Raw genomic sequence first — 27,659 nt, 5'->3', positions numbered from 1 at the left:
TTGTGTCATATGGGGCTGGTAGCAAATAGCTCCGGAAAGCCGTGCATGTGTTTTTGGCTTCCATTATTATTGCTGCCATGGTCTATTACTTGTGATATTACAACAACAACATTTTTTTCGGAGCAGTTAAAATAGACAGAGAACAGCGCGTATTGATTACAGCGAGCAGCCGGCTACACAACAAATGATCGAAATAAATCATCGCTGCGGGAAGGGGGCACATTGATGGAGCGACAATGGCTGATTTAGAGGAAAATTTCCCTTTTTTTTTTTACGCTCCAATATTTTGGTCACCCAATGATACATAAAATGTCCATCCGGAGTTGTCTGCTACAGGGCGTCCGAGTGTTAGACTGGGGATTACCATCATTCCAGGCCGTTCTTGATGTGATGCCCCAGGGTCCTGATCGTCACAGTAGCATTGCTTTCCTCACATCTTACGCTTGAAGGCAAGAAGGGATAACTGTAACCAGGTAACCACAAGCATGCAACACATTCACACTCCAGGCCACCAAGAGGAGCTTTTGATCCTATTCACTAGGTGACTCCCTATACTGTATATATATGGTAGTCTGTAGGGAAAGTGAGAGAGTTCTTGCCAGGAAACAGACTGGATCAGTCTGAGGCAGAAGAGGGTTTACGGAGCTGTGTAGCCGCAGTGCAGCAGTTCCTGGAAAGAGACATTCAGAAAGCCGAATACATTGCAGTGAACATGCAGGAGAGCAAAGCACAGGAGAGGATACCAGGGGGAGACCAGCCCCAAGCAGACTGCCTCCTTCTGAGGCGCAGAAACCGGTAGCCGCAACACTGAGGATCGTAAGGCCCTCCACGTATAACATCAGAGACCGGCAGAACAGCTGAATTCCACGTTCCCTGTCCGCCTTAGTAACCAGGAGGCACGGTGACACCCTTAGAGGCTGTGGCGTGTGCTAGAGTCCCTATAAACCGCTTCAAGTCTCCAGTCATACGAGTCATGTCCTATCCTATATGGAGGACAGAGAGAACAATAGAACACCTGTGAGGACCTTACTTGAAGCCCTAGGCAGTAAGGGACTACAACACCACGTGCTAGAGGAAGGCTTTGATTTCCACCTGGCTAAGGGGACTCGTAACTTTCCTACAAGCCAGCCAGACCCTGCCTGCCCTGTGATCTGGTGCCCTGGACTGTGGCTGCCTGAAGACTTCAGTAAACCAGGTAAAGAGACTGCAAACCTGTGTCCTCGTTCTTCATTGCACCACTCACCATCTTCCATTTACACCCTGGGGAGACACTTCACCTGTGGGAAGTCATACCATCTAGCTGCCATAACATCACCCCAGAGGACCCCTTAAAGCAGCATCGGTCCCCACTGACCGAATACCACAGGTGGAGTCACGAACATAAACTTTATTCCCTTTAAAGACCTTCCCCTTTTACATGGGCACCCTGGGCCACGGACTGGGTCGCAGCCACCGTGACATCTCCCTGTGAAACTCAGGACCCGGTACCGAGTACCCCAAGGCCCAGGCGGGGCGACTCATTTCCATTATCCACAGTTGTAGATGCAATCAGTCCCATATATAAAGCGTCCAGGTCTGCAAACTATATTTTTAGGCTGGTTCAGTAATAATTATTCCATTCTGGACCGGCAGTGTACATTCTATCCAGTGCTATATAATATCAGACCTCACAACTTTGAAAGGCAGGAAAGAGGGACACATACCGCACCGTGCATGTACCGCGCCGCAACAATTTTAATTTTAAGTAGTCTCTTCCCTAGATTACTTGCTTTTGTTTGTTAGGTGGGGATTCACTTTTATAGGAGTGAGTGAGTGAGGGAGGGTGGATGAAAGGCAGGCGGCTGGGTGTTCACTGGTGAACTCTGTATTACATATACACTGACACTATATATAGAGCTGCTGTGTATAATGTCACTGGTGATCTCTGTATTACCTGTACACTGACACTATATACAGAGCTCCTGTGAATAATATCACTGGTGATCACCGTATTACCTGTACACTGACACTATATATAGAGCTCCTGTGAATAATATCACTGGTGATCACCGTATTACCTGTACACTGACACTATATACAGAGCTCCTGTGAATAATATCACTGGTGAACTCTGTATTACATATACACTGACACTATATATAGAGCTGCTGTGTATAATGTCACTGGTGATCTCTGTATTACCTGTATACTGACACTGTATACAGCGCTCATGTGTATAATGTCACTGGTGATCACTGCATTACCTGTACACTGACACTATATTCAGAGCTCCTGTGTATAATGTCACTGGTGATCTCTGTATTACCTGTACACTGACACTATATACAGAGCTCCTCTGAATAATATCACTGGTGATCACCGTATTACCTGCACACTGACACTATATATAGAGCTCCTGTGAATAATATCACTGGTGATCACCGTATTACCTGTACACTGACACTATATACAGAGCTCCTGTGAATAATATCACTGGTGAACTCTGTATTACCTGTACACTGACACTATATATAGAGCTGCTGTGTATAATGTCACTGGTGATCTCTGTATTACCTGTACACTGACACTGTATACAGCACTCATGTGTATAATGTCACAGGTGATCACTGCATTACCTGTACACTGACACTATATTCAGAGCTCCTGTGTATAATGTCATTGATGAGTCACTGTATTACCTGTGCTCTGACACTATACACCATACACTTTATACAGAGCTCCTGTGAATAATGTCACTGGTGATCACTGTATTACCTGTACACTGACACTATATACGGAGCTCCTGTGTATAATGGCACTGGTGAACTCTGTATTACCTGTACACTGACACTGTATACAGCGCTCGTGTGTATAATGTCACTGGTGATCACTGTAGTATCTGTACACTGACACTATATACAGCAGTCCTATGTATAATGTCACTGGTGATCCCTGTATTACCTGTACACTGATACTATGTACAGAGCTCCTGTGTATAATATCATTGGTGAGTAACTGTATTACCTGTACTCTGACACTATACACCGTATACTATGTACAGAGCTCCTGTGCATAATGGCACTTATGGTAATTAGTATTTTGTTTTTTTATTGATGATTAGTATTGTAGTATTCCGTCACTATATGGTGGTAATATGTGATCTGGTCATGGTGTGGTGGTATTTGTTCCCTGTATGTAGCATTATTCAGTCACTATGTGTTGGTAATATGTGGTTTGGTCATGGTGTGGCGGTATTTATTTATTCCCTGTTTGAGTCATTATTCAGTCACTATGTAGTGGTAATATGTGGTCTGGTCATGGTGTGAAAGTATTTGTCCCTTGTATGTTATTTATGGTATGTTATTATGTGATATTATTTAGTCACTATGTGGTGGTAATATGTGGTTTGGTCACGGTGTGAAAGTATTTGTACCTTGTGTGTTAGTTTTTGGTTACTAGATGATGGTAATATGTGGTTCAGCCGTGGTGTGCTGGTATTTGTCTCTTGCATGTGGCATTATTGGTAATTTTAAAAATGTATGTGAGACATTCCCTTAAAGAAAAATAAATAAAAATATATTCAAAAAGAGTACTGGATATTTTAAGAAATGTTTAATAGGTTAGAATAGAGCCCAGCCAAAAGAGTCTAGCTTGGCGTGGTGGTGGTTGAAAAATCTTTTGGCCAAAACAAAAGCTCCTGGCTGTGTATGTCATCTGATGTTCGATGGGAACTGTTAATGTGTGATTGACGAAGTGCAGAAGAGAAGTTTTTCAAGAGTGGGTGGTGGGATTGTGGACGGTTCAAGGGGTGGAGGCGGAGCTGGAGTGGAACCTGGGCAGAGTCTTAAGGGGACCCGTTTAGGACCCGTTGAAGCGCAGAGCGCGAAACGGCCGTTGTCTGCACTCTCCACATTGCTCCCGAGCCTATGCTTTTTTATCCATGAAATAAAGACTTCCACTTTTTTTTTGGTAACGGTGAGTGCCTTCCTTTTTCTGAATATTTTACCAGTATGGGGGCCTGAAATTCCTGGTGGAAGTCCTGCTTCTGTATCTTTCTATGGTGGTTTGTGCTCATTTGTAGTTTTGGGGCTGCACAGACTTCAGCCATTTGTTCTGTAATCTTCTGACCACTGTTAGTTTTCTATTCTGTTCTTATTTCTAGTGAAGTCATCACATTGTATTTCAGGCCCTCTGGTAAAGTAATATTGTTGCTAGTAACAACTCTGTTTTGGGTTTTAAGATTCTGTAATTTTTGCAAATATAACTGAATTCGGGAAAGAGGTCATGAAGCTGTGACATGACTTAATAAAGTGGGGACTAGATTTAATGCAGCATCGTACAGTATAAGAACAAGTGGACACTACAAGCAGTTTCATTAATGCTTTCCAGATGCCTGTGACCAAGAGGTCCACGATTTGCTTGGATACAGTCATTGTGTCCATGTCTGCACAAACTTACTTATCCTTAGCCATTACAAAAACAGATATCACCCACTTTCTGTCCAGGATAGCACACCTGTTACCTTTCAATCTTACAGAGAGTTTGTTAGCTGTAATACACTTTGCGGATTACAATCCTCCTTCTAGACTGGAAAACATACAACAATTTTGCAGATGATGCAAAGCTAGGAGGGATAGCGAACACTAGAGAAGACAGAGAAAGGATTCAGAAGGAATAATGGGCAGCGACTAATAGAATGGTATTTATCAAGGAGAAATGCAAGATTCCACATCTGGGCAAGAAAAATGAATACTACATCTATAGAATGGGAGGAATAGAATTAAGCAACAGCACGTGTGAAAAAGACTTGGGTATCCTAATAGATCACAGACTGCACATGAATCAACAGTGTGATGCAGCAGCAAAAAAGACAAATACAGTTCTAGGATGTATACAGCTCAAAAAAATAAAGGGAACACTTAAACAACAGAATCTAACTCCAAGTAAATCAAACTTCTGTGAAATCAAACTGTCCACTTAGGAAGCAGGACTGTTTGACAATCAATTTCACATGCTGTTGTGCAAATGGAATAGACAACAGATGGAAATTATTGGCAATTATCAAGACACTCAATAAAGGAGAGGTTCTGCAGGTGGGGACCTGTCATGATCTCTGCAGGCAGAGATCATAGCAAGCCTATAGAGGGACAAGCTCTCGGAAGATGGAACTATACTGACCATGAACTAAGCCTGCCGCGCAACTAGAAATAGCCAGGTAGCATTTCCTATTTATCGCTAGATGCCCAGCTCTGGCCTAAGACCTAAATAGCTAGCAGAGGGAAATATAAGACCTGGCTCACCTCTAGAGAAATATTCCAAAGAAGACAGTAGCCCCCCACATATAATGACGGTGAGTTCAGATGAAACAACAAACGCAGCAGGAAAATAGTCTTAGCAAATTTGAGGTCCGCTTACTAGATAGCAGAAGACAGATAGTATACTTTCATGGTCAGCAGAAAAACACTAACAAAACACCATCCAGAGATTACCTTAAACTCTGGCATTAACTCATAACGCCAGAGTAGCAATCCCTGATCAACGAGAGCTTTCCAGACACAGTAACAAAACTTCAGCTGTGAACTGGAACAAATAGGCAAAACAAAACATGGACAAAAGTCCAACTTATCTAGTAGTTGTCTAGAAGCAGGAACAAGCACTGAGAGGCATCAGATAACATTGTTGACCGGCAAGAAACCACCAGAGAAATGAGCTTAAATAGCGACACCCACTACTGATGGAATCAGGTGAAACAGGAAAGAGGATGACAAGTCCAATTCCACAAGCGGCCACCGGGGGAGCCCAGAATCCAAATTCACAACAGTACCCCCCCCTCAAGGAGGGGGCACCGAACCCTCACCAGATCCACCAGGGCGACCAGGATGAGCCCTATGGAAGGCACGAACAAGATCAGAAGCATGAACATCAGATGCATTGACCCAAGAATTATCCTCCTGGCCGTAACCCTTCCAGTTGACCAGATACTGGAGTTTCCGTCTGGAAACACGAGAGTCCAAAATTTTCTCCACAACGTACTCCAACTCACCCTCAACCAACACCGGAGCAGGAGGCTCAACTGAAGGTACAACAGGTACCTCATACCTGCGCAATAACGACCGATGAAAAACGTTATGAATGGAAAAGGACGCAGGGAGGTCCAAACGGAAAGAAACAGGATTAAGAATCTCCAATATTCTATAAGGGCCGATGAACCGAGGTTTAAACTTAGGAGAAGAGACCCTCATAGGGACAAAACGAGAAGACAACCACACTAAATCTCCAACACAAAGCCGAGAACCAACACGACGATGACGGTTGGCAAAACGCTGAGTCTTCTCCTGGGACAACTTCAAATTGTCCATAACCTGCCCCCAGATGTGATGCAATCTCTCCACCACCGCATCCACTCCAGGACAATCCGAGGATTCCACCTGACCGGAGGAAAATCGAGGGTGAAACCCCGAATTACAGAAAAACGGGGACACCAAGGTGGAAGAACTGGCCCGATTATTGAGGGCGAACTCTGCCAATGGCAAAAAAGCAACCCAATCATCCTGGTCAGCAGAGACAAAACACCTCAGATATGTCTCAAGGGTCTGATTAGTCCGCTCGGTCTGGCCATTAGTCTGAGGGTGAAAAGCAGATGAAAAAGACAAATCTATGCCCATCCTAGCACAGAATGCCCGCCAAAATCTAGACACAAATTGGGTACCTCTGTCAGAAACAATATTCTCAGGAATACCGTGCAATCGGACAACATTCTGAAAAAACAGAGGAACCAACTCAGAAGAAGAAGGCAACTTGGGCAGAGGAACCAAATGGACCATTTTAGAGAAACGGTCACAGACCACCCAGATGACAGACATCTTCTGGGAAACAGGCAGATCTGAAATAAAATCCATCGAGATGTGTGTCCAAGGCCTCTTAGGAATAGGCAAGGGCAACAGCAGTCCGCTAGCCCGAGAACTACAAGACTTGGCCCGAGCACAAACGTCACATGACTGCACAAAGACTCGCACATCTCGTGACAGGGAAGGCCACCAGAAGGATCTTGCCACCAAATCCCTGGTACCAAAAATTCCGGGATGACCTGCCAATGCAGAAGAATGTACCTCAGAGATGACTCTGCTGGTCCAATCATCCGGAACAAACAGTCTATCAGGCGGACAACGATCCGGTCTATCCGCCTGAAACTCTTGCAAGGACCGCCGCAGATCAGGAGAAACGGCCGACAAAATTACTCCCTCCCTAAGGATACCTGTGGGTTCAGAATTACCAGGAGAGTCCGGGTCAAAACTCCTAGAAAGGGCATCTGCCTTAACATTCTTAGAACCCGGTAGGTATGACACCACAAAATTAAAGCGAGAAAAAAATAAAGACCAGCGCGCCTGTCTAGGATTCAGGCGTCTGGCAGTCTCAAGATAAATCAAATTTTTGTGGTCAGTCAATACCACCACCTGATGCCTAGCCCCCTCGAGCCAATGGCGCCACTCCTCAAACGCCCACTTCATGGCCAAAAGCTCCCGATTCCCAACATCATAATTCCGCTCCGCGGGCGAAAATTTGCGAGAAAAGAAGGCACAAGGCCTAATGACGGAGCAGTCGGAACCTTTCTGCGACAACACTGCCCCAGCTCCGATCTCCGAAGCGTCAACCTCAACCTGAAAAGGCAGATTCACATCAGGCTGACGCAACACAGGGGCAGAGGCAAAACGGCGCTTAAGCTCCTGAAAGGCCTCTACAGCATGAGGGGACCAATTAGCAACATCAGCGCCTTGTCTGGTCAAATCAGTCAGTGGTTTAACGACATCCGAAAAACCAGCAATAAATCGGCGGTAAAAGTTGGCAAAGCCCAAAAATCTCTGAAGACCCTTAAGAGAGGAGGGCTGAGTCCAGTCACAAATAGCTTGCACCTTGACGGGATCCATCTCAATGGAAGAGGGAGAAAAAATATACCCCAAAAAGGAAATTTTCTGGACCCCAAAAACGCACTTAGACCCCTTCACACATAAAGAATTAGACCGCAGAACCTGAAAAACTCTCCTGACCTGCTGGACATGAGAGTCCCAGTCATCAGAAAAAAATCAGAATATCATCCAGATATATTATCATAAATTTATCCAGAAAATCGCGGAAAATATCATGCATAAAAGACTGGAAAACTGAAGGGGCATTAGAAAGACCAAAAGGCATGACCAAATACTCAAAGTGGCCCTCGGGCGTATTAAATGCGGTCTTCCACTCATCCCCCTGCCTGATCCGCACCAAATTATACGCCCCACGAAGATCAATTTTAGAGAACCACTTAGCACCCTCTATACGAGCAAACAAATCAGTAAGCAATGGCAATGGGTATTGATACTTAACAGTGATCTTATTCAGAAGCCGATAATCAATACATGGTCTCAAAGAGCCGTCTTTTTTTGAGACAAAGAAAAACCCAGCTCCCAAGGGAGAAGAAGATGGACGAATATGTCCCTTTTCCAAAGACTCCTTTATATATTCCCGCATAGCAGCATGTTCCGGCACAGACAAATTAAACAAACGACCCTTTGGATATTTACAACCCGGTATCAAATCTATGGCACAATCGCACTCACGGTGCGGAGGTAACGACCCAAGCTTGGGTTCGTCAAAGACGTCTTGATAATCAGAGAGGAACTCAGGGACTTCAGAGGGAATGGACGACGAAATAGAAACCAAAGGTACGTCCCCATGAATACCCTTACATCCCCAGCTCAACACAGACATTGCTCTCCAGTCCAAGACTGGGTTGTGAGACTGCAACCATGGCAATCCCAGTACCAAATCGTCATGTAAATTATACAGCACCAGGAAACGAATAATCTCCTGGTGATCCGGATTGATACGCATGGTTACTTGTGTCCAGTATTGTGGTTTATTATTAGCCAATGGGGTGGAGTCAATCCCCTTCAGAGGAATAAGAGTCTCCAAAGGCTCTAAATCAAAACCACAACGATTGGCAAAGGACCAATCCATAAGACTCAGAGCGGCGCCAGAGTCAACATAGGCGTCCGTGGCAATGGATGACAAAGAGCAAATCAGGGTTACAGACAAAATAAACTTAGACTGAATGGTGCCAATGGAAACAGACTTATCAAGCTTCTTTGTACGCCTAGAGCATGCCGATATAACATGAGTAGAATCCCCACAATAGAAACACAATCCATTCTTCCGTCTAAAATTCTGTCGCTCGCTCCTGGACAGAATTCTATCACACTGCATACTTTCTGGCGTCTTTTCCATAGACACCGCCAGATGGTGCACCGGTTTGCGCTCCCGCAGACGCCTATCAATCTGAATAGCCTTTGTCATGGACTCATTCAGACCTGCAGGCACAGGGAACCCCACCATAACATCCTTAACGGCATCAGAGAGACCTTCTCTGAAAGTTGCCGCCAAGGCGCACTCATTCCACTGAGTAAGCACAGACCATTTACGGAATTTTTGGCAGAAAACTTCAGCTTCGTCTTGCCCCTGAGATAGTGCCATCAAAGTTTTTTCTGCCTGAAGTTCCAAATGAGGTTCCTCATAAAGCAAGCCCAAGGCCAGAAAAAACGCATCCACATCGCGTAACGCAGGATCCCCTGCTGGCAATGAGAAGGCCCAATCTTGAGGGTCACCCCTGAGCAAGGAAATCACAATCCTAACCTGCTGAGCAGGGTCTCCAGCTGAACGAGACTTCAGGGACAAATAAAGCTTACAATTATTTCGGAAATTCTGGAAGCTAGCTCTATTCCCTGTGAAGAACTCCGGCAAAGGAATTCTCGGCTCAGATACCGGAGCATGTACCACAAAATCTTGTAAATTTTGTACTTTCGTGATGAGATTATTTAAACCCGCAGTTACACTCTGGAGATCCATTATTGTCAGGTGCACACAGAGCATACAGAGATTAGGAGGAGAGAGAGAAAAAAGACTGCAGCAAGGCAGACTGGAGGAAAAAAAAAAAAAAAAAAAATTCCAGCAGACTTCTTATAACTCTCCTTTCTCAACCAGGGTCTTTAACACTTTATTGGCCGGTCAAACTGTCATGATCTCTGCAGGCAGAGATCATAGCAAGCCTATAGAGGGACAAGCTCTCGGAAGATGGAACTATACTGACCATGAACTAAGCCTGCCGCGCAACTAGAAATAGCCAGGTAGCATTTCCTATTTATCGCTAGATGCCCAGCTCTGGCCTAAGACCTAAATAGCTAGCAGAGGGAAATATAAGACCTGGCTCACCTCTAGAGAAATATTCCAAAGAAGACAGTAGCCCCCCACATATAATGACGGTGAGTTCAGATGAAACAACAAACGCAGCAGGAAAATAGTCTTAGCAAATTTGAGGTCCGCTTACTAGATAGCAGAAGACAGATAGTATACTTTCATGGTCAGCAGAAAAACACTAACAAAACACCATCCAGAGATTACCTTAAACTCTGGCATTAACTCATAACGCCAGAGTAGCAATCCCTGATCAACGAGAGCTTTCCAGACACAGTAACAAAACTTCAGCTGTGAACTGGAACAAATAGGCAAAACAAAACATGGACAAAAGTCCAACTTATCTAGTAGTTGTCTAGAAGCAGGAACAAGCACTGAGAGGCATCAGATAACATTGTTGACCGGCAAGAAACCACCAGAGAAATGAGCTTAAATAGCGACACCCACTACTGATGGAATCAGGTGAAACAGGAAAGAGGATGACAAGTCCAATTCCACAAGCGGCCACCGGGGGAGCCCAGAATCCAAATTCACAACAGGGACCACAGACCACATCTCAGTACCAATGCTTCCTGGCTGATGTCCATCACTGCACAGAACACGTCCAGTGGTTGCAGCTTTACACCACTCCATCCGATGCTCGGCATTGTGCTTAGTAATGTACGACTGCATGCAGCTGCTTGGCCATAAAGCTCCCGGCAGGGACCCAGTGTTTGTGCTGATGTTATACCAGAGGAGGTCTGGACTCTACAGTTATAGGGGCAGCAGACCGTTGATGACTTTTCTGCCCTCTGCTCCTCAGCACTCGGCCCCCCGCTCTGTAACATTACGAGGTCTCCACCTCATGTAGCTCCTTCCACTTCTCACTAATATCACACTCAGGTGATGGGGCAAGAAATGTCATGAACAGACTTGTTCCCCCGGTGGCTCCTATTGCAGGACCACGTTGGTATCTGAGCTCTGCACCTCCGGCCGCTCTGTCACAGGTTAGTAACAGCAGACGAGGGGCCGGAGGTTATACACCAGGGGGACGTGGGGGCTAGAGGTTATACACCGGAGGGAACGTGGGGCTGGAGGTTATACACCGGGGGGACAAGGGGCCAGAGGTTATACACCAGGGGGATGAGGGGATGGAGGTTATACATCGAGGGGCTGGATGTTATACACCGGGAGGGAGGGGGTGATGAGAGGCTGGATGTTATACACCAGGGGGGTGAGGTGCTGGATGTTATATAACGGGGGGGCTAGGGGCTCTATGTTATACACCGGGGATGGGGGATGTTGGAGGCTGGAGGTTATACACCAGGGAAATGGCTATAGAAAAAAACAGAATTGCATGTTTAAGCCGTGTGGCGAGTACTTTTCTTCGTATAGTGTATATAATGTCCAGCGCTATATACAGAGCAGTGTTCAGGGGTTGTCCGGCTGTGGTACCCCCACCAATCAGGTAATGACAGCCTACCTTACACATAGGCCACCAGTGTATAGTCCTGGACATCCCCTTTAATACTCAGAGCAGCCTTAAATACACTCTCCCTGGTGGAGAACTGGGGTAAAACATCCACTTTGTGGCGCACAGTAGACATTTGCTTCTTTATCATCAGTTTACATAGATTCCGCTCTGCTCCGTCTGATAACCGAGGGCAGTGCCCCCCGTGATTTTTGTGGGGGTCTCGGCTGCACACTGACCTTCCATCAGGGTGTGGTGAATGCTCCAGTAGATGTTGAGGCAGTTCTTCTCCTTCTTCATCCCTCGCTTGCACTTGCAGCCGTGCAGCTGGCTGGACTGGAGCGCGTCCACGGTCCGCTTGCACTGGCTCTTGGCATTGGGTGCCAGCTTGTTGGCGCCGTTCCCAGCTATGCACTGGCGCAGTGTTCGTAGATTGAAGCTGCAGCTGGGGTTGTGCTTGCACGCTTCTCCGGCTTGTAGACAGTCTCTGCTGGAGGATGTGGCACCGGCTGTCTTGTCTGTGGGGGAACAGAAATAGAAATGAGCTGGAGCTATTATGCAAATATTAAGCTTTCTTCTTATAATAATTCAGCAGTAATACACCAGTGGGAACAACTGCGCATATAAAGCAGCCTTCAGATGCCCGTCTGCACAGTCATCAGGTTTTATATGCAGAATTTTCTATGGAATAAAGTCATTTAGGAAAATGTTAGCAAAATAATAGTAAAAAGTTCCCATTCCTTCTGCTGCCACCAGGGGGAGCTCATTGCATGTGGAAAAAATGATTTCAATTTGAGATGTATGCGGTGAGCACCCTCTAGTGGTGGCAGCTGGCAGACAGTATTTAAAGGGCGATTTCCTAAATAATAATTTATCCCTATTCACATAGGGGCCTCCGCTCCATTAATTGTCTATGGGATTGCTAGAGAAAGCAGAGTGCAGCATAGACAATGAATGTAGTGGAGGCCGAGCATGCGCTCCTCTGATGCAAAGACAAGATCTTGTGTTGCGGGACCTTCACTTAGGATCAGTGAGGTTCCCAGGAGTAAGATCCCAGCAATCAGCAGGTCATCACCTATTATACAGAGAGGGAGATGAGCTTTATTAAATACCCCTTTAATTATATAACTCATTTTTATTTTATATATGATCCACAGATTCTTTTGGCTTCAAAAGTGCCTCCGAAAATCTCAACAAAGCCTGTCTGTTCAACCGCACATTTATTATTAACTACTAAGCCACCAGGGACATTATTCATTGTCCACTAATCCACCAGGGATATTAGGTATTATCCACTAAACCACCAGGGATATTAGGTATTATCCACTAATCCACCAGGGATATTAGGTATTATCCACTAATCCACCAGGGATATTAGGTATTATCCACTAATCCACCAGGGATATTAGGTATTATCCACTAATCCACCAGGGATATTAGGTATTATCCACTAATCCACCAGGGATATTAGGTATTATCCACTATACCACCAGGGATATTAGGTATTATCCACTAATCCACCAGGGATATTAGGTATTATCCACTAATCCACCAGGGATATTAGGTATTATCCACTAAACCACCAGGGATATTAGGTATTATCCACTAATCCACCAGGGATATTAGGTATTATCCACTATACCACCAGGGATATTAGGTATTATCCACTAATCCACCAGGGATATTAGGTATTATCCACTAATCCACCAGTGATATTAGGTATTATCCACTGAACCACCAGGGATATTAGGTATTATCCACTGAACCACCAGGGATATTAGGTATTATCCACTAAACCACCAGGGATATTAGGTATTATTCACTAATCTACCATGGATATTAGGTATTATCCACTGAACCACCAGGGATATTAGGTATTATCCACTGAACCACCAGGGATATTAGGTATTATCCACTAAACCACCAGGGATATTAGGTATTATTCACTAATCTACCATGGATATTAGGTATTATCCACTAATCCACCAGGGATATTAGGTATTATCCACTATACCACCAGGGATATTAGGTATTATCCACTAATCCACCAGGGATATTAGGTATTATCCACTAATCCACCAGGGATATTAGGTATTATCCACTAAACCACCAGGGATATTAGGTATTATCCACTAATCCACCAGGGATATTAGGTATTATCCACTATACCACCAGGGATATTAGGTATTATCCACTAATCCACCAGGGATATTAGGTATTATCCACTAATCCACCAGTGATATTAGGTATTATCCACTGAACCACCAGGGATATTAGGTATTATCCACTGAACCACCAGGGATATTAGGTATTATCCACTAAACCACCAGGGATATTAGGTATTATTCACTAATCTACCATGGATATTAGGTATTATCCACTGAACCACCAGGGATATTAGGTATTATCCACTAATCCACCAGGGATATTAGGTATTATCCACTAATCCACCAGGGATATTAGGTATTATCCACTAATCCACCAGGGATATTAGGTATTATCCACTGAACGACCAGGGATATTAGGTATTATTCACTAATCCACCAGGGATATTAGGTATTATCCACTAATCCACCAGGGATATTAGGTATTATCCACTAATCCACCAGGGATATTAGGTATTATCCACTAATCCACCAGGGATATTAGGTATTATCCACTAATCCACCAGGGATATTAGGTATTATCCACTAATCCACCAGGGATATTAGGTATTATCCACTAATCCACCAGGGATATTAGGTATTATCCACTAATCCACCAGGGATATTAGGTATTATCCACTAATCCACCAGGGATATTAGGTATTATCCACTAAACCACCAGGGATATTAGGTATTATCCACTAATCCACCAGTGATATTAGGTATTATCCACTATACCACCAGGGATATTAGGTATTATCTATTAATCTACCAGGGATATTAGGTATTATCCACTAATCCACCAGGGATATTAGGTATTATCCACTAATCCACCAGGGATATTAGGTATTATCCACTAAACCACCAGGGATATTAGGTATTATCCACTAATCCACCAGGGATATTAGGTATTATCCACTATACCACCAGGGATATTAGGTATTATCTATTAATCTACCATGGATATTAGGTATTATCCACTGAACCACCAGGGATATTAGGTATTATCTATTAATCTACCAGGGATATTAGGTATTATCCACTAATCCACCAGGGATATTAGGTATTATCCACTATACCACCAGGGATATTAGGTATTATCCACTATACCACCAGGGATATTAGGTATTATCCACTAAACCACCAGGGATATTAGGTATTCTCCACTAATCCACCAGGGATATTAGGTATTATCCACTGAACGACCAGGGATATTAGGTATTATTCACTAATCCACCAGGGATATTAGGTATTATCCACTAATCCACAAGGGATATTGGGTATTATTCACTAAACCATCAGGGATATTATGTATTATCCACTAAACCAGCAGGGATATTGGGTATTATCCACTATACCACCAGGGATATTATGTATTATCCACTAAACCACCAGGGATATTAGGTATTCACCACTAAATTAGCAGGGATATTAGGAATTATCCACTATACCATCAGGGATATTATGTATTATCCACTAATCCACCAGGAATATTTGGTATTATCCACTAAACCACCAGGGATATTAGAAATTATCCACTATACCACCAGGGATATTATGTATTATCCACTAAACCACCAGGGATATTAGGTATTATCCACTAATCTACCAGGGAAATTAGGTATTATCCACTAATCTACCAGGGATATTAGGTATTATCCACTAATCCACCAGGGATATTAGGAATTATCCACTATACCACCAGGGATATTCTGTATTATCCACTAATCCACCAGGAATATTTGGTATTATCCACTAAACCACCAGGGATATTAGGTATTATCCACTAATCCACCAGGGATATTAGGTATTATTCACTAATCCACCAGGGATATTAGGTATTATTCACTAATCTACCAGGGATATTAGGTATTATCCACTAAACCACCAGGGATATTAGGTATTATCCACTATACCACCAGGGATATTAGGTATTATCCACTAATCCACCAGGGATATTAGGTATTATCCACTGAACCACCAGGGATATTAGGTATTATCCACTAATCCACCAGGGATATTAGGTATTATCCACTGAACCAGCAGGGATATTAGGTATTATCCACTGAACCACCAGGGATATTAGGTATTATTCACTAATCTACCATGGATATTAGGTATTATCCACTAATCCACCAGGGATATTAGGTATTATCCACTAAACCACCAGGGATATTAGGTATTATCCACTAATCTACCAGGGATATTAGGTATTATCCACTATACCACCAGGGATATTAGGTATTATCCACTGAACCACCAGGGATATTAGGTATTATCCACTAATCCACCAGGGATATTAGGTATTATCCACTAATCCACCAGGGATATTAGGTATTATCCACTAAACCACCAGGGATATTAGCTATTATCCACTAATCCACCAGGGATATTAGGTATTATCCACTATACCACCAGGGATATTAGGTATTATCTATTAATCTACCATGGATATTAGGTATTATCCACTGAACCACCAGGGATATTAGGTATTATCTATTAATCTACCAGAGATATTAGGTATTATCCACTAATCCACCAGGGATATTAGGTATTATCCACTATACCACCAGGGATATTAGGTATTATCCACTATACCACCAGGGATATTAGGTATTATCCACTAAACCACCAGGGATATTAGGTATTCTCCACTAATCCACCAGGGATATTAGGTATTATCCACTGAACGACCAGGGATATTAGGTATTATTCACTAATCCACCAGGGATATTAGGTATTATCCACTAATCCACAAGGGATATTGGGTATTATTCACTAAACCATCAGGGATATTATGTATTATCCACTAAACCAGCAGGGATATTAGGTATTATCCACTATACCACCAGGGATATTATGTATTATCCACTAAACCACCAGGGATATTAGGTATTCACCACTAAATTAGCAGGGATATTAGGAATTATCCACTATACCATCAGGGATATTATGTATTATCCACTAATCCACCAGGAATATTTGGTATTATCCACTAAACCACCAGGGATATTAGAAATTATCCACTATACCACCAGGGATATTATGTATTATCCACTAAACCACCAGGGATATTAGGTATTATCCACTAATCTACCAGGGATATTAGGTATTATCCACTAATCTACCAGGGATATTAGGTATTATCCACTAATCCACCAGGGATATTAGGAATTATCCACTATACCACCAGGGATATTCTGTATTATCCACTAATCCACCAGGAATATTTGGTATTATCCACTAAACCACCAGGGATATTAGGTATTATCCACTAATCCACCAGGGATATTAGGTATTATTCACTAATCCACCAGGGATATTAGGTATTATTCACTAATCTACCAGGGATATTAGGTATTATCCACTAAACCACCAGGGATATTAGGTATTATCCACTATACCACCAGGGATATTAGGTATTATCCACTAATCCACCAGGGATATTAGGTATTATCCACTGAACCACCAGGGATATTAGGTATTATCCACTAATCCACCAGGGATATTAGGTATTATCCACTGAACCAGCAGGGATATTAGGTATTATCCACTGAACCACCAGGGATATTAGGTATTATTCACTAATCTACCATGGATATTAGGTATTATCCACTAATCCACCAGGGATATTAGGTATTATCCACTAAACCACCAGGGATATTAGGTATTATCCACTAATCTACCAGGGATATTAGGTATTATCCACTATACCACCAGGGATATTAGGTATTATCCACTGAACCACCAGGGATATTAGGTATTATCCACTAATCCACCAGGGATATTAGGTATTATCCACTGAACCACCAGGGATATTAGGTATTATCCACTGAACCACCAGGGATATTAGGTATTATTCACTAATCTACCATGGATATTAGGTATTATCCACTATACCACCAGGGATATTAGGTATTATCCACTGAACCACCAGGGATATTAGGTATTATCCACTGAACCACCAGGGATATTAGGTATTATCCACTAATCCACCAGGGATATTAGGTATTATCCACTGAACCACCAGGGATATTAGGTAATATCCACTGAACCACCAGGGATATTAGGTATTATCCACTAATCCACCAGGGATATTAGGTATTATCCACTAATCCACCAGGGATATTAGGTATTATCCACTAATCCACCAGGGATATTAGGTATTATCCACTGAACCACCAGGGATATTAGGTATTATCCACTAATCCACCAGGGATATTAGGTATTATCCACTGAACCACCAGGGATATTAGGAATTATCCACTATACCACCAGGGATATTATGTATTATCCACTAATCCACCAGGAATATTTGGTATTATCCACTAAACCACCAGGGATATTAGGAATTATCCACTAAACCACCAGGTATATTAGGTATTATCCACTGAACCACCAGGGATATTAGGTATTATCCACTAATCCACCAGGGATATTAGGTATTATCCACTGAACCAACAGGGATATTAGGTATTATCCACTGAACCACCAGGGATATTAGGTATTATTCACTAATCTACCATGGATATTAGGTATTATCCACTAATCCACCAGGGATATTAGGTATTATCCACTAATCCACCAGGGATATTAGGTATTATCCACTAAACCACCAGGGATATTAGGTATTATCCACTATACCACCAGGGATATTAGGTATTATCCACTAATCCACCAGGGATATTAGGTATTATCCACTGAACCACCAGGGATATTAGGTATTATCCACTATACCACCAGGGGTATTAGGTATTATCCACTAAACCACCAGGGATATTAGGTATTATCCACTAAACCACCAGGGATATTAGGTATTATCCACTATACCACCAGGGATATTAGGTATTATCCACTAATCCACCAGGGATATTAGGTATTATCCACTGAACCACCAGGGATATTAGGTATTATCCACTATACCACCAGGGATATTAGGTATTAATCACTAATCTACCAGGGATATTAGGTATTATCCACTAAACCACCAGGGATATTAGGTATTATCCACTATACCACCAGGGATATTAGGTATTATCCACTAAACCACCAGGGATATTAGGTATTATCCACTGAACCACCAGGGATATTAGGTATTATCCACTAATCCACCAGGGATATTAGGTATTATCCACTATACCACCAGGGATATTAGGTATTATCCACTGAACCACCAGGGATATTAGGTATTATCCACTAATCCACCAGGGATATTAGGTATTATCCACTGAACCACCAGGGATATTAGGTATTATCCACTGAACCACCAGGGATATTAGGTATTATTCACTAATCTACCATGGATATTAGGTATTATCCACTATACCACCAGGGATATTAGGTATTATCCACTGAACCACCAGGGATATTAGGTATTATCCACTGAACCACCAAGGATATTAGGTATTATCCACTAATCCACCAGGGATATTAGGTATTATCCACTGAACCACCAGGGATATTAGGTATTATCCACTGAACCACCAGGGATATTAGGTATTATTCACTAATCTACCATGGATATTAGGTATTGTCCACTAAACCACCAGGGATATTAGGTATTATCCACTAATCCACCAGGGATATTAGGTATTCTCCACTAAACCAGCAGGGATATTAGGAAATATCCACTAAACCACCAGGGATATTAGGTATTATCCACTGAACCACCAGGGATATTAGGTATTATCCACTAATCCACCAGGGATATTAGGTATTATCCACTGAACCACCAGGGATATTAGGTATTATCCACTGAACCACCAGGGATATTAGGTATTATTCACTAATCTACCATGGATATTAGGTATTATCCACTAATCCACCAGGGATATTAGGTATTATCCACTAATCCACCAGGGATATTAGGTATTATCCACTAAACCACCAAGGATATTAGGTATTATCCACTAATCTACCAGGGTTATTAGGTATTATCCACTATACCACCAGGGATATTAGGTATTATCCACTGAACCACCAGGGATATTAGGTATTATCCACTAATCCACCAGGGATATTAGGTATTATCCACTGAACCACCAGGGATATTAGGTATTATCCACTGAACCACCAGGGATATTAGGTATTATTCACTAATCTACCATGGATATTAGGTATTATCCACTATACCACCAGGGATATTAGGTATTATCCACTGAACCACCAGGGATATTAGGTATTATCCACTGAACCACCAGGGATATTAGGTATTATCCACTAATCCACCAGGGATATTAGGTATTATCCACTGAACCACCAGGGATATTAGGTATTATCCACTGAACCACCAGGGATATTAGGTATTATCCACTAATCCACCAGGGATATTAGGTATTATCCACTAATCCACCAGGGATATTAGGTATTATCCACTAATCCACCAGGGATATTAGGTATTATCCACTGAACCACCAGGGATATTAGGTATTATCCACTAATCCACCAGGGATATTAGGTATTATCCACTGAACCACCAGGGATATTAGGAATTATCCACTATACCACCAGGGATATTATGTATTATCCACTAATCCACCAGGAATATTTGGTATTATCCACTAAACCACCAGGGATATTAGGAATTATCCACTAAACCACCAGGGATATTAGGTATTATCCACTGAACCAACAGGGATATTAGGTATTATCCACTGAACCACCAGGGATATTAGGTATTATTCACTAATCTACCATGGATATTAGGTATTATCCACTAATCCACCAGGGATATTAGGTATTATCCACTAATCCACCAGGGATATTAGGTATTATTCACTAATCCACCAGGGATATTAGGTATTATTCACTAATCTACCAGGGATATTAGGTATTATCCACTAAACCACCAGAGATATTAGGTATTATCCACTAATCCACCAGGGATATTAGGTATTATCCACTGAACCACCAGGGATATTAGGTATTATCCACTGAACCACCAGGGATATTAGGTATTATCCACTATACCACCAGGGATATTAGGTATAATCCACTAAACCACCAGGAATATTAGGTATTATCCACTAAACCACCAGGGATATTAGGTATTATCCACTATACCACCAGGGATATTAGGTATTATCCACTAATCCACCACGGATATTAGGTATTATCCACTGAACCACCAGGGATATTAGGTATTATCCACTATACCACCAGGGATATTAGGTATTAATCACTAATCTACCAGGGATATTAGGTATTATCCACTAAACCACCAGGGATATTAGGTATTATCCACTATACCACCAGGGATATTAGGTATTATCCACTAAACCACCAGGGATATTAGGTATTATCCACTAATCCACCAGGGATATTAGGTATTATCCACTAATCCACCAGGGATATTAGGTATTATCCACTATACCACCAGGGATATTAGGTATTATCCACTGAACCACCAGGGATATTAGGTATTATCCACTAATCCACCAGGGATATTAGGTATTATCCACTGAACCACCAGGGATATTAGGTATTATCCACTGAACCACCAGGGATATTAGGTATTATTCACTAATCTACCATGGATATTAGGTATTATCCACTATACCACCAGGGATATTAGGTATTATCCACTGAACCACCAGGGATATTAGGTATTATCCACTGAACAACCAGGGATATTAGGTATTATCCACTAATCCACCAGGGATATTAGGTATTATCCACGGAACCACCAGGGATATTAGGTATTATCCACTGAACCACCAGGGATATTAGGTATTATTCACTAATCTACCATGGATATTAGGTATTGTCCACTAAACCACCAGGGATATTAGGTATTATCCACTAATCCACCAGGGATATTAGGTATTCTCCACTAAACCAGCAGGGATATTAGGAATTATCCACTAAACCACCAGGGATATTAGGTATTATCCACTGAACCACCAGGGATATCAGGTATTATCCACTAATCCACCAGGGATATTAGGTATTATCCACTGAACCACCAGGGATATTAGGTATTATCCACTGAACCACCAGGGATATTAGGTATTATTCACTAATCTACCATGGATATTAGGTATTATCCACTAATCCACCAGGGATATTAGGTATTATCCACTAATCCACCAGGGATATTAGGTATTATCCACTAAACCACCAGGGATATTAGGTATTATCCACTAATCTACCAGGGTTATTAGGTATTATCCACTATACCACCAGGGATATTAGGTATTATCCACTGAACCACCAGGGATATTAGGTATTATCCACTAATCCACCAGGGATATTAGGTATTATCCACTGAACCACCAGGGATATTAGGTATTATCCACTGAACCACCAGGGATATTTGTTATTATTCACTAATCTACCATGGATATTAGGTATTATCCACTATACCACCAGGGATATTAGGTATTATCCACTGAACCACCAGGGATATTAGGTATTATCCACTGAACCACCAGGGATATTAGGTATTATCCACTAATCCACCAGGGATATTAGGTATTATCCACTGAACCACCAGGGATATTAGGTATTATCCACTGAACCACCAGGGATATTAGGTATTATCCACTAATCCACCAGGGATATTAGGTATTATCCACTAATCCACCAGGGATATTAGGTATTATCCACTAATCCACCAGGGATATTAGGTATTATCCACTGAACCACCAGGGATATTAGGTATTATCCACTGAACCACCAGGGATATTAGGTATTATTCACTAATCTACCATGGATATTAGGTATTATCCACTAATCCACCAGGGATATTAGGTATTATCCACTGAACCACCAGGGATATTAGGTATTATCCACTGAACCACCAGGGATATTAGGTATTATCCACTATACCACCAGGGATATTAGGTATAATCCACTAAACCACCAGGGATATTAGGTATTATCCACTAAACCACCAGGGATATTAGGTATTATCCACTATACCACCAGGGATATTAGGTATTATCCACTAATCCACCAGGGATATTAGGTATTATCCACTGAACCACCAGGGATATTAGGTATTATCCACTATACCACCAGGGATATTAGGTATTAATCACTAATCTACCAGGGATATTAGGTATTATCCACTAAACCACCAGGGATATTAGGTATTATCCACTATACCACCAGGGATATTAGGTATTATCCACTAAACCACCAGGGATATTAGGTATTATCCACTAATCCACCAGGGATATTAGGTATTATCCACTAATCCACCAGGGATATTAGGTATTATCCACTATACCACCAGGGATATTAGGTATTATCCACTGAACCACCAGGGATATTAGGTATTATCCACTAATCCACCAGGGATATTAGGTATTATCCACTGAACCACCAGGGATATTAGGTATTATCCACTGAACCACCAGGGATATTAGGTATTATTCACTAATCTACCATGGATATTAGGTATTATCCACTATACCACCAGGGATATTAGGTATTATCCACTGAACCACCAGGGATATTAGGTATTATCCACTGAACAACCAGGGATATTAGGTATTATCCACTAATCCACCAGGGATATTAGGTATTATCCACGGAACCACCAGGGATATTAGGTATTATCCACTGAACCACCAGGGATATTAGGTATTATTCACTAATCTACCATGGATATTAGGTATTGTCCACTAAACCACCAGGGATATTAGGTATTATCCACTAATCCACCAGGGATATTAGGTATTCTCCACTAAACCAGCAGGGATATTAGGAATTATCCACTAAACCACCAGGGATATTAGGTATTATCCACTGAACCACCAGGGATATTAGGTATTATCCACTAATCCACCAGGGATATTAGGTATTATCCACTGAACCACCAGGGATATTAGGTATTATCCACTGAACCACCAGGGATATTAGGTATTATTCACTAATCTACCATGGATATTAGGTATTATCCACTAATCCACCAGGGATATTAGGTATTATCCACTAATCCACCAGGGATATTAGGTATTATCCACTAAACCACCAGGGATATTAGGTATTATCCACTAATCTACCAGGGTTATTAGGTATTATCCACTATACCACCAGGGATATTAGGTATTATCCACTGAACCACCAGGGATATTAGGCATTATCCACTAATCCACCAGGGATATTAGGTATTATCCACTGAACCACCAGGGATATTAGGTATTATCCACTGAACCACCAGGGATATTTGTTATTATTCACTAATCTACCATAGATATTAGGTATTATCCACTATACCACCAGGGATATTAGGTATTATCCACTGAACCACCAGGGATATTAGGTATTATCCACTGAACCACCAGGGATATTAGGTATTATCCACTAATCCACCAGGGATATTAGGTATTATCCACTGAACCACCAGGGATATTAGGTATTATCCACTGAACCACCAGGGATATTAGGTATTATCCACTAATCCACCAGGGATATTAGGTATTATCCACTAATCCACCAGGGATATTAGGTATTATCCACTGAACCACCAAGGAAATTAGGTATTATCCACTAATCCACCAGGGATATTAGGTATTATCCACTGAACCACCAGGGATATTAGGTATTATCCACTGAACCACCAGGGATATTAGGTATTATTCACTAATCTACCAGGAATATTTGGTATTATCCACTATACCACCAGGGATATGAGGTACTATTTATATTATATATAATATGTATATTTTACAGATATAAAAATATATAGAATTAAAAAGAAAACCAAAATGACGAGTTCCTGTAATCTCCGGTGACTTTACCGCCATGCATGTAAATGAGGGCATGAATTATGCATGAGCCCAGTGCTGGCAATGTGGAGGGTGGAGGCAGATCCTAATCCTTGGATGGCAGCGCTGGGGTGTTGGCGCCTCGCTCATCCTGCCGCGCTCTGTCCACAGAACACACCGGCAGCGCTAACGTCTGACCACTTGTGACTGTGATGCATGAAAAATGTATTTTTCCCCCAAATTGAAGCGGCCGCTTCTCTCTGTAAAACTCTCCCGAACGATCCTCAATTATAAATCCGTGTTATTACTCGTCAGAGTCAGGCGTCTAATTGACCCCGATGGGATAAGATTACAGATGTAGGGAAGAGGAATAATAGAGGGAATTTATGGATCCAAAGCCTGGAGTCAAATATCAGAACTGCGGCCGAGCAATGAATCACATTGTACTGAACCGGCAGAGGATTAATCACAAGAAATAAAAAGAACTAAAATATATCCAAACTATACTGGATAATGAAGCCCCGCTGCGAAAGATATCAATCCACACTAATCAGAAATGCACAAACTCTCCTTATAACAGCAGTCTGCAGCCCCCCTATAACAGCAGTCTGGAGCCCCCCTATAACAGCAGTCTGGAGCCCCCTATAACAGCAGTCTGGAGCCCCCTATAACAGCAGTCTGGAGCCCCCCTATAGCAGCAGTCAGGAGCCCCCTATAACAGCAGTCTGCAGCCCCCTATAACATCAGTCTGGAGCCCCCTTATAACAGCAGTCTGGAGCCCCCTATAGCAGCAGTCTGGAGCCCCCTATAGCAGCAGTCAGGAGCCCCCTATAACAGCAGTCAGGAGCCCCCTATAACAGCAGTCTGCAGCCCCCTATAACAGCAGTCTGGAGCCCCCTATAACAGCATTCTGGAGCCCCCTATAACAGCAGTCTGGAGCCCCCTATAGCAGCAGTCTGGAGCCCCCTATAGCAGCAGTCTGGAGCCCCCTATAACAGCAGTCTGGAGCCCCCTATAACAGCAGTCTGGAGCCCCCTATAGCAGCAGTCTGGAGCCCCCTATAACAGCAGTCAGGAGCCCCCTATAACAGCAGTCTGCAGCCCCCTATAACAGCAGTCTGGAGCCCCCTATAACAGCAGTCTGGAGCCCCCTATAACAGCAGTCTGGAGCCCCCTATAGCAGCAGTCTGGAGCCCCCTATAACAGCAGTCTGGATCCCCCTATAACAGCAGTCTGGAGCCCCCTATAGCAGCAGTCTGGAGCCCCCTATAACAGCAGTCAGGAGCCCCCTATAACAGCAGTCTGCAGCCCCCTATAACAGCAGTCTGTAGCCCCCCTATAACAGCAGTCTGGAGCCCCCCTATAACAGCAGTCTGCAGCCCCCTATAACAGCAGTCTGCAGCCCCCTATAACAGCAGTCTGGAGCCCCCTATAACAGCAGTCTGGAGCCCCCTATAACAGCAGTCTGGAGCCCCCTATAGCAGCAGTCTGGAGCCCCCTATAGCAGCAGTCTGGAGCCCCCTATAACAGCAGTCTGGAGCCCCCTATAGCAGCAGTCTGGAGCCCCCTATAGCAGCAGTCTGGAGCCCCCTATAACAGCAGTCAGGAGCCCCCTATAACAGCAGTCTGCAGCCCCCTATAACAGCAGTCTGCAGCCTCCTATAACAGCAGTCTGCAGCCCCCTATTAACAGCAGTCTGGAGCCCCCTATAACAGCAGTCTGCAGCCCCCTATAACAGCAGTCTGCAGCCCCCTATAACAGCAGTCTGTAGCCCCCCTATAACAGCAGTCTGGAGCCCCCCTATAACAGCAGTCTGGAGCCCCCCTATAACAGCAGTCTGGAGCCCCCTATAACAGCAGTCTGGAGCCCCCTATAACAGCAGTCTGGAGCCCCCCTATAACAGCAGTCTGGAGCCCCCCTATAACAGCAGTCTGGAGCCCCCTATAACAGCAGTCTGGAGCCCCCCTATAACAGCAGTCTGGAGCCCCCTATTAACAGCAGTCTGTAGCCCCCTATAGCAGCAGTCTGGAGCCCCCTATAACAGCAGTCAGGAGCCCCCTATAACAGCAGTCTGCAGCCCCCTATAACAGCAGTCTGGAGCCTCCTATAACAGCAGTCTGCAGCCCCCTATAACAGCAGTCTGCAGCCCCCTATAACAGCAGTCTGGAGCCCCCTATAACAGCAGTCTGGAGCCCCCTATAACAGCAGTCTGGAGCCTCCTATAACAGCAGTCTGCAGCCCCCTATAACAGCAGTCTGCAGCCCCCTATAACAGCAGTCTGCAGCCCCCCATAACAGCAGTCTGCAGCCCCCTATAACAGCAGTCTGCAGCCCCCTATAACAGCAGTCTGGAGCCCCCTTTAACAGCAGTCTGCAGCCTCCTATAACAGCAGTCTGGAGCCTCCTATAACAGCAGTCTGCAGCCCCCTATAACAGCAGTCTGGAGCCCCCTATAACAGCAGTCTGGAGCCCCCTATAACAGCAGTCTGGAGCCCCCTATAACAGCAGTCTGGAGCCTCCTATAACAGCAGTCTGCAGCCCCCTATAACAGCAGTCTGCAGCCCCCTATAACAGCAGTCTGCAGCCCCCCATAACAGCAGTCTGCAGCCCCCTATAACAGCAGTCTGTAGCCCCCCTATAACAGCAGCCTGAAGCCCCTTATAGCAGCAGTCTGGAGCCCCCCTATAACAGCAGTCTGGAGCCCCCCTATAACAGCAGTCTGCAGCCCCCTATAACAGCAAACTGTAGCCCCCCTATAACAGCAGTCTGGAGCCCCCCTATAACAGCAGTCTGGAGCCCCCTGTCACGATATGGTAATAAATATCATAAGTTAGTTTTCTTGCTAGCATGCGGGGGCTAAACCCCCCCTCTCTCTGGTTCTCTTTCCTTCCCTGTGTTTCTATCTGTCTGTGTAGAAGAGCTTGCCTTGTGGGGGAGTTTTATTGACGGAAGGTATTTACGACGGTCATAGCTGCAAGGGAAATTTGTGTTAGCAGGAACTGTTAGAGAAACTTCTAGAATCATGAAAGTCTTTTGTTCCATTTTTGTAAGATATTACGCAAACCGTTTACGTTAAAAACACGAAAATAGATGTTCTTATTCTCTCTCGGTGGATCTATCAATGACTCTAATCACAGGCTTGTAGC

General features: G+C 43.3%; 1 protein-coding gene across 1 annotated transcript in view; it reads right to left on the bottom strand.

Moving 5' to 3' along the window:
- Positions 1-27,659, bottom strand: part of GFRA4 (GDNF family receptor alpha 4) — a 500,869-nt gene that overhangs the window by 44,793 nt on the left and 428,417 nt on the right. The window contains exon 3 of the mRNA XM_077280305.1: positions 11,896-12,174. Within this exon, the coding sequence (XP_077136420.1) occupies positions 11,896-12,174 (279 nt within the window). The remainder of the gene's footprint in view (positions 1-11,895; positions 12,175-27,659) is intronic.

This window comes from Ranitomeya variabilis, chromosome 1 (genome assembly GCF_051348905.1).
Source record: "Ranitomeya variabilis isolate aRanVar5 chromosome 1, aRanVar5.hap1, whole genome shotgun sequence".
Taxonomy (NCBI): Eukaryota; Metazoa; Chordata; class Amphibia; order Anura; family Dendrobatidae; genus Ranitomeya; species Ranitomeya variabilis.
Note: the sequence above shows the minus strand (reverse complement) of the source record. Positions and strands in the feature narration are given on the sequence as shown.